The sequence below is a fragment of the Octopus bimaculoides genome, chromosome 11 (assembly GCF_001194135.2).
Source record: "Octopus bimaculoides isolate UCB-OBI-ISO-001 chromosome 11, ASM119413v2, whole genome shotgun sequence".
NCBI lineage: Eukaryota > Metazoa > Mollusca > Cephalopoda > Octopoda > Octopodidae > Octopus > Octopus bimaculoides.
This window is the reverse complement of record NC_068991.1, coordinates 54925714-54939099: the sequence shown is the minus strand read 5'-3', so window position 1 is coordinate 54939099 and position 13386 is coordinate 54925714. Positions and strand designations below refer to the sequence as shown.

The 13386-nt window shown below is 37.8% G+C and overlaps 1 protein-coding gene across 3 annotated transcripts in view; it reads left to right on the top strand.

Annotated features, from left to right (window-relative positions):
- The first annotated feature begins 638 nt into the window (after positions 1-638).
- The window catches only part of LOC106868413 (tight junction-associated protein 1), a 23072-nt gene continuing 10324 nt past the window's right edge, over positions 639-13386 (top strand). Inside the window, exons 1-3 of one of the 3 annotated variants that reach the window (XM_014913656.2) lie at positions 673-778; positions 2225-2295; positions 10035-10198. In XM_014913656.2, coding sequence (XP_014769142.1) covers positions 10130-10198 — 69 coding nt within the window. In that variant the 5' untranslated portion in view covers positions 673-778; positions 2225-2295; positions 10035-10129. Of the gene's footprint in view, positions 779-2224; positions 2296-4476; positions 4680-10034; positions 10199-13386 lie in introns of those variants that run through there. The other 2 variants (XM_014913655.2, XM_052971857.1) reach the window with 2 other exon arrangements.

Sequence of the window (13386 nt, the reverse complement as noted above, 5' to 3'; positions counted from 1 at the left end):
GTTTACATGTTGTTTTACACCTATTGCACTATACTCTTTTTTTTTTTTTGCTCGGGTCAAACACTGGAGTTTGACCGAAAAAGCAACAGAAAACTCCGGCTTGTTTACTCATAATCAAACTTTTATTTCCTGTCTTACAAGTGTTCAATGTGGCCACCACCTGCAGCACGGACAACATCAATGCGATAAGAGAATTCCTCCTAGACGCGTATCAGCATATCACGGTCCACTGAATACTTCTTTGGCTGTCTGGTTGAATGCTTTATCGAAGTTTTTCCATTTCTCTTCTGAGTCAATATCTTCTGGAATCGCCTCAAGCAAAGCAATTTTATTCTTTAGTTCCATAATGAATTTGCTTTTGATATGCTGATACACGTCTGGGAGGAATTCTCTTGTCGCATTGATGCTGCCCATGCTACAGGTGGTGGCCACATTGAACATTTGTAAAACGGAATAAAAGTTAATTGTGAGCAAATACTTGTAACATATATACATAAAGTCACATGTATTTACTCACAATCAACTTCTATTCCCTTTTAGATATATGTGTGTGTGAGCGTGTATATATTTATATGTGTGTATAATGCTTAAATACGTCAGACTGAAGAAACAAGCTGTTCGGTTGTTAAGGGCGATCAATGCGAACGGGATAGAAACGTGGTGATGAATAACCGGAACCGGAAATGTGGTGATATTTGTTTTGAAAATGGACGTCGTCAGTGTTTCTTCTCCTGTGACACGTAACGACGGCAGTAGACGTGGAACTATCACAACAAAGGTACCAGTCATAGCACTCACTCATTACATTCATTTATTTTTAACTCACTTATTACATTCTACGTTTTGTATCATCTTTCTTTTAAATAACATCTCTACTTTCTTTTCAATATAACATCTCTACTTTCTTTTCCCAACCATTGATCTATCTTTTGACGTATTCTTGTTGATATCAGCCTTTCTTTTAACTCAGATTACCTGAAAGCATACTAAACACGTTACAGATGTTATTTTAATTACAAATGGTCTAAATAATTAGTTTTTAAGTGATTGTGAAACGTATAAAATTCTTTGTGTTAAATTTATTGGCCCTGTGTTTACTTTTAGGGTATTAATGCATATTTTCAAACATCAGTTATATAATGTTGTCAATATAGAATTTATTAAAGCTTTATGGATTGACGAACGTTTTTATTTACAAATTCAAAACAAAATGGTATAAATATGTAAAATAAGTGTGTGGCTGGTTTATTTAGAACCTTATTGAATTGTAACTCTGAGTTTCATGATTAAGATAGTTAAAAATATTTTAACACGCGAATCGGATGACAATTTTAAAAAGAAGCTATTAGTGAGTGAACAATTATATATATATATATATATATATATATATACGTGCACACCCCTTCTCATCCTTCGTAATAATACCGATATCAATTGTTTCCCCAAGCGAGTTTAATGTTTCAAACTTTCATTGAAGCCTCATATGTGTTTATATTTATACATAGATATGGATGTGTTCTTGTTTATTATGTTTATTGTCTTTGAATATGACATTTGATTATTTATCTCTTGAATTATCTATGAACACATGTATTTGACAGTTGATTTCGCCGGCTTTAACGTGGTTTGTATATATCTGTTTAAATTCAAACTGTCACAGCAAATGTTTCAATGTCTCTCCATACATACGTTGAAATAACCAAGTTTGTGTGCATCTTCATGCTTGTGCCTGCACATGCAATCACGCATCGAAGTAAATTTTATCTAGCTTAGTCAAAGTGAAAAATCAGCTTGGTATGCATTCAACAGCTGGTATTTGACATTTTTATGATGATATAAACAAATTAGCACGCTTATTAAGATAGAACAAAAAGAAAATCAAAACAAAATCGTGTTTTTTTTTTTTTTGAAAAGTGTGAGTGAGGTGATAAAGATTTACCGTAAATAACATGGTGAACCTTTTCTCATAAAATCCCAAGATTTGTCGAAATCTTTGTTTAAAGTTGTCTTTGGGAAGTTTTAACCTTTTAAAAACTTGCTGAACTTTAAAATAATTCACTCACACACGCTCGTGCACGCGTTTTTGTTTGTTATTAAGGATGGGAAGACCAATAGTTATCGCTGAATTTCTGTAAATACGTCATTAAATACAATGGGTAATTTGTAATTTCACTCTGTGAGGGAGTGTTATATATATATATATTATGTGCACTTCATGTTTTAGGCTCTGATGAAGTTATAAAGTGTTACTGAGGCACTCAACTATCAATCCACCGCATCTTATGGCAGAAACAGGTGAAAGCTACTGAAGTTCATATAATCCTTCATTCCTTTGTGTTCTCTTTTGTCATTTTATTTGGCACTATCATGTTATTAGCTGTCAGAAGTGAAAGTGCTCACTGCTAGTGAAGTATCTGTCTGTCTGCCTGCATGCCTGTTGCTGGCTTGTCGATTCTTTGGCTACTGACAGCTAATACCATGACTGGCCGGAGCGAGCTATATGTCTGTCTGTCTGTCTCTCTCTATCTATCTATTACTCGAAAGTTATTGGAACAAATTTGACACCTATATCCATGCGTTTGAAAACACAACACAGAGTATAAGGGTACTCGCGTCCGCGCTAGCTAGTCGTGAGTGGTCGATCCTATTATTTTTAAACTTCAAACTTCATTTGTTTTCTATTTTGATAAATTCTCTCTGTTGAAAATTATATTCTTATATTTTAAATAATTTGCAATTTCAGGAAATATGTTTTTATATTAAATTTGTGTTTTCTAATAAGGTGGACGAGTGATTGATAGATAGATATCAGTAAGTAAGTAAGCCAATAGCTCGCTCCGGCCAGTCATGGTATTAGCTGTCAGTAGCCAAAGAATCGACAGGCCAGCAACAGGCATGCAGGCAGACAGACAGATACTTCACTAGCAGTGAGCACTTTCACTTCTGACAGCTAATAGCATGACAGTGCCTTTTATTTTTTCATATATATATATGTGTGTGTGTGTATACATGTGTATTTATGTATATTATCACATAATTTTGCAATTTCTAAGCACATTGATCTTTACAAGACCAAGCGATTGTTAGCCCTGATAGAATTACGAGTCCAGTTTCCCTCAAATCACACTCTACTATCTTGTAAAAGAAGGACCTATTAGATAAAATAGTTTGGGGTCCACTGTATCCAAGATTTAGGCAGAATGATAACAACCTCTATAACTTTCAGTCAGTGCTATCCTGAGACAAAACAACAGCACTAGTGTCCACTGTATCAGCTTTCAATCTCTTAATGGAAACACCTGCCTACAGTGTAATGGATCATGTAGATCTCACAGTATACCTGTGTTGTGTAGTAATATATATACATAGTGTGATGGTCTGCGTGTATTTAGTCTTAATGTGGAATTAGGCCACATGAGGGTCTTTGTGGCAACTTGGGATGTTAGGGGGGGGGTCGATTTGTTCAAGGCAGTGCCCCCAGCATGGCCACAGTCCAATGAGTGAAACAAGTAAAAGAGAGGAAATCATTTAAAAAGTTGCACTACGATTATCTTATCTCATTTTGAGTATCTTTCATAGATGTTATCAACATTGTCAAGTTTGCTTACTAAAGTGCTGATATCGTTCATAATCTCAACTTATCGTAAGGGCTGGAGTTGTTTAGATATGGTGTAGTGGTACATGTGACGATGTAATGTTAGGTCAGGGAGTATAAAACAATAGACTATGTAATTAATTTACATACCTCTATATACATAAATATATATAGGTCATATATCCTGGTATTCACATCTGCTGTTTATTGTTTTTTGTGTGGAAATTTGTGTTATTTTTCTATTGTGTTTCATTCATTTTTTCCTGGAGGAAACATTTTATTCTTTCACTTGTTTCAGTCATTTGACTGTGGCCATGCTGGAGTACCACCTTAAAGAGTTTGTATTTGAAGAAATCAACCTCAGGACTTATTCTTTGTAAGCTTAGTACTTATTCTATCAATTGCTTTTGCTGAACCACTAAGTTACAGGGATGTAAACACACCTGCATCGGTTGTCAAGCAATGGACACACACACACATATATATATATATATATATATGATGGGCTTCATTCAGTTTCCGTCTACCAAATCCACTCACAGGGCCTTGGTTGGCCCAAGCTTATAGTAAAAGACATTTGCTCAAGGTGCCATACAGCGGGACTGAACTCAGAGCCATGTGGTTGGGAAGCAAGCTCCTTACCACACCTGTACCTGAGGTTTTACTTTGCTTGTTACTTGCTTAATAAATCAAGTTTTTGTTATGCTCCCCCTGTGTCTTTTATATCTGTAAGAATGACCGTGACAGTCATTAGACTGTGGATATACTTGGGCACCGCCTTGAAGAATGTCAGTCAAACAAAACGTCCCCAGTAGTTTTTTTTGCTTTTTAAAGCCTGGCACTTATTCTGTCAGGTTTTTTTTTTTTGCTGAACTGTTAAGTCACGAGGATGTAAGCACCTACACAAAGACACATACACACATATACAACAGGCGTCTTTCAGTTTCTATTTACCAAATCTACTCACAAGGCTTTGATCAGTCCAGGGCTATAATAGAAGACACTTGCCTAAGTTGCCTTGCAGCGGGACTGAACCTGGAACTATGTGATTGGAAAGCAAATTTCTTACCAAACAGCCACGTAGGTGAGTGATTGATAGCATCAAATTTACTACTTGGTAGAGTTGGAGTGAATTATTAGCAGAAGTCAATTGGTATTGTACCACAATGTGGAGTCATAGAAATATTTCTTGTGGAACAACTACAAGAAAAATGTTTAGGAAAGAGTAACTTTACCTTACATTCATCAATTTGTGATGTTTACCGTGTCCTAGATTTTATGGTTTGTTGAATGTGGCTGTGGTACATTATGAAGGTGGAGGCGCAATGGCCCAGTGGTTAGGGCAGCAGACTCGCGGTTTAGATTCCCAGACTGGGCGTTGTGAGTGTTTATTGAGCGAAAACACCTAAAGCTCCATGAGGCTCTGGCAGGTGATGGTGGTGAATCCTGCTGTACTCTTTCACCACAACTTTCTCTCACTCTTACTTCCTGTTTCTGTTGTGCCTGTAATTCAAAGGGCCAGCCTTGTCACACTGTGTCACGCTGAATATCCCCGAGAACTACGTTAAGCGTACACATGTCTGTGGAGTGCTCAGCCACTTGCACGTTAATTTTACGAGCACGCTGTTCTGTTGATCGGATCAACTGGAACCCTCGACGTCATAAGCGATGGAGTGCCAACAACAACAACATTATGAAGTGAATACATTTTATCAAGTTACAAATGCTAGAGAAGCCGTCTGTGATTGGACTTGCAGAAGAGTCTTGTAAACGTTGTGTCTGTTGATATGTGTGTGTTTATGTACTTAAAGTGGAGGAAAGTTGTGGAAGAGGGAGACCTAAGAAGACATGGGACAAAGTATTGAAGGCTGGTCACAAAATGCTGAGCCTTACAAAGGAAATGACTGAGGACCGAGATATGTGGCACATTGCTGCACTCAAGAAGACCCATCCATCATGTCAGAATTGAAATCCTAAAACTGACATAGGTGTTGGTGCCACATAAAAAGCATCCAGTACTCTGTAAAGTGGTTGGCATTAGGAAGGGTATCCAGTGGTAGAAACTGAACCAAAACAGACTTATGGAGCTTGGTGCTGCCCCTGGCCTTGCCAGTTCCTGTTGATGATGATGATAATGGTGGTGCAGACATGATTGTGTGGTTTAAAGAATTTTGCTTTAAGACCTTGTAGTTTTATGTTCAGTTCTCATGCATGACCTGTTGGGTTAGTGTGTTCTGTAACCTTCAGCTGTTTGAGTGAATTTCTTAAATGAAAACTGTGCAGAAGCTCATCTTTATAAATGAATAGCAACCATAATAGATTTGTGTATGTCTGTGTAACTTGTGGTACTGCACGAAGACCCCAATAGAATAAGTACTAGGATCAGTTTGATTGACCAAAGCCCCAGTCTCACTCTTTTGAAGCAAGTTAAAAAATATATAAAAGAATGAAAATGTGTGTCATCATCATCATCGTTTAATGTCCGCTTTCCATGCTAGCATGGGTTGAACGATTTGACTGAGGACTGGTGAACCAGATAGCTACACCAGGCTCCAATCTGATTTGGCAGAGTTTCTACAGCTGGATGCCCTTCCTAACGCCAACCACTTCGAGAGTGTAGTGGGTGCATTTACGTGCTACCGGCACGAAGGCCAGTCAGGAGGTACTGGCAATGGCCACACATGAAATGGTGTATTTTACATGCCACCTGCACAGGAGCCAGATCAGCGGTACTGGCAACGAACTCGCTCGAATGTCTTTTCATGTGCTACTGGCACAAGTGCCAGGAAGGCGACATTGGTAACGATCATGCTCAAACGGTGCTATTTACGTGCCACCAGCACGGAAGCCAGACAGCTGGTGCTCTGGCAACGATCACGCTCGGACGGTGCTCTTAGTGATCTACTGGTACAGGTGCCATCACGATTTCACTTTCAATATTTCGTCAATTTTATGTCCACTTTTTCCATTAGATTGGACATGACAACTCAAAGCAGTATGCCTGATAGATTAGTAAGTACTATAAATACTTGGGTACATGAGTGGCTTGTGAGAAGGAACAGATCAAGGTCAAGAATTTAGTGCATATGTTGCAGAAAGTGTAGCAGTTTCAATGGCTTAAAAATGAGTAACAGTGGATTTGCTTACATAAAGGGGCAGTTGGTACGAAGTTAATGTGTTGCACTCAATGCAAGTATTGAGTGCCAGAAGGTGCCGTGGGATCTATGATAGATTGATAGGAAAACAAGTCATTAAATTTGTGTTTTTTTTTTTTCTGGATCATTAACCTGTAGAGCCACTCATGAAATGAAGTCTATAAAACAGCACTGATGGTTTGTTTTTCTTAGCAATCTTCATTATTGCTGCCAGTCGTAGCGAAAATATAATAGCCAGAGTAAGAAGGGACTAAAAGCTAGTCAGAAATTTACGACTATATGTTGGCACAAAAGGTGTATCCCTGTGTAAAAGGCTGTCTTTTGAAGCTTGCACACATGCAGTCACACACGCGCAGTCATGCACACACACACACACACACACACACACATATGGTGGTGCACCAAGATGGCCACAGTCACATGACTGAAACAAGTATAAAAGAATACACACACACACACACACACATATGTATACTCTTTTACTCTTTTGTTTCAGTCATTTGACCGGCCCTGCTGGAGCATTGCCTTTAGTCAAACAAATCAACCCAGAGATTCTTTGTGAGACTAGTACTTATTCTATTAGTCTCTTTGGCCAAACTGCTAGGTTATGGGGACGTAAACACACCAGCATCAGTTGTCAAGCGATGGGTGGGGGGACAAACATACAAACATATACACACACACACATACATATATATACACATATATATATGTGTGCATATGTATATATATATATATATGTATATATATATATACGATGGGCTTCTTTCAGTTTCCGTCAACCAAATCCATTCGCAAGGCTTTGGTCAGCCTGAAGCTATAGTGGAAGACACTTGCTTAAGGTGCCACGCAGTGGGACTGAACCCGGAGCCATGTGGTTGGTAAGCAAGCTACTTATCACACAACCACTCCTGTGCCTATATATATTTAATGTCTTTTTACTTGTTTATCTCACTGGACTATGACCATGCTGGGACATCACCGTGAAGTATTTTTAGTTGAATAAATCAGGCCCAGTACTTAGTCAGTCTCTTTCACTGAACTGCAAAGTTATGGGCACGTAAACAAACCAAAGCTAGTTATCAAGGGTTGGTGGAGGGACAAACACATATATGCATACATACATTCAATGGGCTTCCACACAGTTTCCATCTACGAAATAGCGCTTGTGTGGCGCCACGTAAAAGCACCCAGCACACTCTGTAAAGTGATTGGCATTAGGAAGGGCATCCAGCCATAGAAACCATGCCAAATCAGACTGGAATCTGGTGCAGCTCCCCAGCTTGCCAACTCTGGTCAAACCATCCAAGTCATGCCAGCATGGATAGCAGTGGGACTAGACTAAAAACCACATGGTCACAAAGTGAGTTTCTTAACCACTCACCCATACCTGTGCTAATGAATATATATATATATAATCATTTTTACTTTTTAATGACTACATGAGTTAGGTGGATCCTTCCCAACACAGTGTTTTCCCATTTGTTGTGTTTATTTATCATCTCTTTTGTGAGGTTCAGCTTTTAGCACTTCTGCTCATATCTTCCTCTTTCACACTTTCTTGCCATTTAGGTGTCCTGTCTGTTAGCCTCTGTATGTGTCGCATTTTCATACCAGAACATTCTTCATTCGTACACACCACAACTGCAACTAGCCTGATGTTGAGACAAGCCTAACCTATGAGGGAATCCATTTAGGAGGACAGTAACTACAAATAAAAAGTACACTTTCCATTCTCTTATGCAGGATAGCCCTTGTAGAAAGAATGTTTCTGAATAAAACCTAATACAGAGTAGAAGGGACTGTTTGGTCTTCTCACAGGAGCCAATCTCGCTGGTGCTGACAACCCCTTTGAAAGGTCATCAAGCCATAGAAACCATGCCAAAAATGGAATGTATAAGTATTATGTGAACTCTTTAAGTTGTATTACCAGCTACCCATCTAGGATGGACATGATTCCTAATAAGAACTGGCACAGAGTAAAAAGAATTGTTTTTTCTTCCTTTGTGGAATTTCCTTTGTAGTGCTAGTGACAAGAAGAAAATGCATCCAGTCTACCTTAAAGGACTAGGACATCTCTCTCTCTCTCTCTCACACACACACACAAATAAAAGTAACTAGAACAATATAATGTATAGTCATTATTTCCAACTGAATATTTGATACATTATTTACATTGGACGGATATTTGTCCTCATCTTGTTTGTTGTTAACACAACGTTTCGGCTGATATTCCCTCCAGCCTTCTTCAGGTGTCTTGGGGAAATTTCGAACCTGGGTTCTCATTCCTAAGGTATTTTTCGATGTTATTATTATTATTATTGTTGTTCAGGTCACTGCTTGGAATCGAACTTGGAATCTTGGGGTTAGTAGCCCGCGTGCTTAGCCATTATGCCATATGCCTGTGGGCAATTATGGAGTGAATTTTAGGGCTTATAAATCTAATATTTTTCTATCCTTCCTTAATACCAGTTCCCCTATACTGCTCATGTCTGCATTCGGTCTGCTTAGGAGGTTGTTGTGTCCTAGCGTATGTGCTGCTTCTTTTAGTTTTCGTATTTTCCAGTGGTGTTCTCTGTCTATTATTTTAACTTCATCCCACAGAGGGAGGTGGTCTCCATTTTTCCATACATGATCAGCTATACCCGATTTATCAATATCTCTTCGTGTCACAGCTTTGCAATGTTCGTCTACCCTTATTTTGAGGGGGCGGCATGTTTTGCCTTTCTATAACCTACCACAGCTGCATGGAATGGAGTATACGCAGTCTTTGGTCATATTCTCTTCTATTGGTGGTTTTACTCAAAGGAGATATAACAACAAACAAGATGAGGACAAATATCCGTCAAATGTAAATAATGTACATAATTCCTCATCTCTTATATGTAGAACTGTATTATCTAATCGGTACAGAGTCGACATTAGACTTCAATGGAGACATATAGAGAAACTCCATCAAAAACTAGCTCGTCTTTCAAGAGTAATACAACACTTCGCAAATATCTCCTTCGAGTAAAACCACCAATAGAAGAGAATCTGACCAAAGACTGTGTTTTGGTCATATTTTACTATATTATCACAGTATTATATTTACATGCATAGAATCTTACATTTTCCCTCTACAAAACCACTTCAAAATTCTTTTCAGTTAGGATATAAGGAAACATTCTAAATTTGTTTCTTCCACACAATATACTTGTAAAATAGGTTTATGTCTTATTTGCTGGTAAATCTGGTATTTTATTTTATCTACTACAATATTATATTATTTTCCTAATTTTCAGAACAATATGCTTAAAGAGTATTTGTGCTAAATGAACTGTTGCCTGATGTATTTCGTATATTATTCCAAGTTCAAGAAGTACTCCAGCATTCTCTCATGTTTCGCCAGCTACTTCCACCTACTCGACCTCATGTGTTTATTCCAAAAATGTCTGGCATATGCAAGGTAGGTGAAAATAAATAATCCAGTTTGCTTAATTTTAAACTTTTGAGTTAACTTCAGCTTTTTTTTTTTGTTAGAGACTACCAGACAAAATATTTCAGTCTTCTGGCTTGTCAAACCATCCGACCCATGCCAGCATGGAAGGTGGATGTTAAATGATGATGATAAGTCAAGTACTTCTGTAAAATGTTTCAGCTTGTTCTATGTTTAAAAATTAACAGAATTGTTAGAACATCAGAAAATGTCCTTATCATTGTTTTAGCATTTATTGTTCCAATCTTGCGTGGGTTAGAAGGAGTTTATTTATTGAGGCAGATTTTTTTTACAGCTTGGTGCTCTTCTTGTTGCTAACTCACACTTGTTTCCAAGCAAGGTAATATTTCCCCTTGGCCAGACATGTCTTGTGCAAAATAATGGAAATGAATGACAGTTTTTTACAACAATCACACAATGTCAAAATGATGAAATGCAAGCATATACATATTATATGCCACAAACCTGTTTCAGTTTCTGTCTACCTAATCCACTCACAAGGCTTTGGTTGACCTGCAGCTATAGTTGAAGACATTTGCCCATGATACTGTGTAATGGGACTGAACTCAAAACCAAATAGTTGGGTAGCAAGCTTCTTAACCACACAGCTACTCCTGTGCAACTCACTGTGAAATCCATCCTTAAGTAAATCTCCAGTTTAAACCTTTGCTAGTACGGGTATGTGGGCATTAAATGAAAGTGATCATATTAGTGAAGTTAATAATTAATGATAATAATTAATCGTTAGCATGTGGGGTAAAATGCTTAGTGGCATTTCATTCATCTTTACATTCTGAGTTCAAATTTCGCTGAGGTTGACTTTGCCTTTTGTCCTTTCGGGGTCAATAAAATAAGTAGCAGTTGAGTACTGGGATCGATAAAATTGACTAGCCCCCGCCCCATAAAAAATTTCAGGCCTTGTGCTTTTAGTAGAAAAGATTATTAAGTGTCATATATAATTATTTTCATATTCAGTATAATATTTATTATTGCTAACTCTCTCCCTCTGAAGTGTACTGGCAGAACCATGCTTGGCAAATAAATGCATCTAACAAATTGGTGATGATTTGTAGTAATGTTGTTATTATTATTAACCATCATATTAATTAGTATCTTTTACTTGCTTCAGTCATTGGATTACAGCCATGCTAGGGTATTGCCTTGAAGGATTTATCCAAACAAATTGACCCCAGTATTTTTTCTTTTAAACCTGGTGCTTATTGTATGAATTGCTTTCGGCAAAGTGCTGAGTTACAGAGATGGAAACGAACCAACATTGTGCTGCTACACAGTTTCTAGCTACCAAATTCTCTCATAAGGCATTGGTTAGGCTGGGGTTATAGTGGGACTGAACCTGAAATCACATGGTTGCAAAGGAAGCTTCTTAATTACACAGCCAATGTAATAATATATTTTTTAAGCAAGCAAATGCCACCCAGTCTCAACTTCACTGTAGTATATCCTTGTTTCAATTACAATTTCTTATTTCTTTATTGCCCACGAGGGGATAAACATAGAGGGGACAAACAAGGACAGACAAATGGATTAAGTCGATTACATCGATCCCCAGTGCATAACTGGTACTTAATTTATCGACCCCGAAAGGATGAAAGGCAAAGTCAACCTCGGCGGAATTTGAACTCAGAACATAATGGCAGACGAAATACCGCTAAGCATTTTGCCCGGCGCTCTAACGTTTCTGCCAGCTCGCCGCCTTCAATTACAATTTCTATCTGTCTGTCTGTCCGTCTCTCTCTCTCTCTCTCTCTCTCCCTTCATCCTTCTCTGCATAGAGATCTACTGCAATAGAGCACATGAAAATTTTACATCTCTACCATAAATGAAGCAAAATAGATCAATTAAACTAATAATTACTGATATTATTATTGCATTTAATTGCTTCTGTATTTAGTATTGAATCATATTTGTTATTATCAATTCCCTCTCTTTCTATCTGTCTCTGGTATGCTAGCAGAGCCATACTTAGCAGATAAGCTAATAATTACTGGTAATGTTGTTAGGTGGTCATTCATCAGTATCATCAAACTTTTCTCAGTTTCAAGAAATTATATTGTGTTTAGTTATAATCATTGTAATGAGGCAAATGCATCCAGTCAGTAGTATGAGTGTCTCTTCTTTCCACTCTCCTGACAAATATGATTTGCCACCATTACTTTCATTAATGCAACCTGACTATCAACTTTAATCCACCCTCCATACACTTCACTTCTAGCAATTCATCCAAACAAAACAATCAGCCTGCTGTATACTTTCTCTCCTGTACTTCCTCAGCCAGTCAAGACAAACCCATCAATTTGTTGTAACCCTAACCCCTCCCTTCCTGCTATCATACTAGGAGCCTCCTTAGTGATATTACGGAGATCTGTGAGCCATAACAAAGGAACCTGGCTGCTAGTAGAGCAGAAACTTTGGTTACCATTGCTACAACCTGCATTCTAAGTGTGCAGTAACTGAATAAAAGCTGACAAAGTGTAGAGGAGACATTTTAGTCCTTTATCATTTAAACAAGCCATATCCAGTTCAAATTTTCTACCTGTTTTATGTTCAAACCAGCCAGGTCTTGTCTGCTACACCTACTCTGGAATATCATTCTAAAAATAAACATCCGCTAGTGGAAACATGTGACCATCATCAAATAAACTGTTTTTCCTTTCGGATGCAGAAAACAGACATCAACCCTCCCACCTCTTTGTGTCGGTTGCACAACTTCAGAATTGTCACTACCATCAATGTTGGTGTTCTGAAAGGTAGGGTTGGGGAAATTTAATCCTGGTAGATGTGTAATATTAGTGTACATGAATAATAGGACACAAATAATGCAAGTTGGATAAAGAAGTATCAAGCCATCCAAGTGGAAGAACTCGGCAGAAGGTGAAGGCAAAGGAAGAAGTGGAGAAAAGCTGATCTTGGAATGTTCAAATTGATGAAGATGACAAATGACCTTGATCAAGAGTTGAGATGCTGTACTGGAGATGACCTGTCTAACCCATGCAAACATCGAAATATTGATGTAAAAATGATGCTGAATATAATCACTGAGTTTCAGACCTTAAACCTTAACTTAAGAAAAGATGAAGCAAAATTTAATAGCAACATAAAGAAATAATTTTCATTTTGATAAAAAAAAAAAAAAAAAA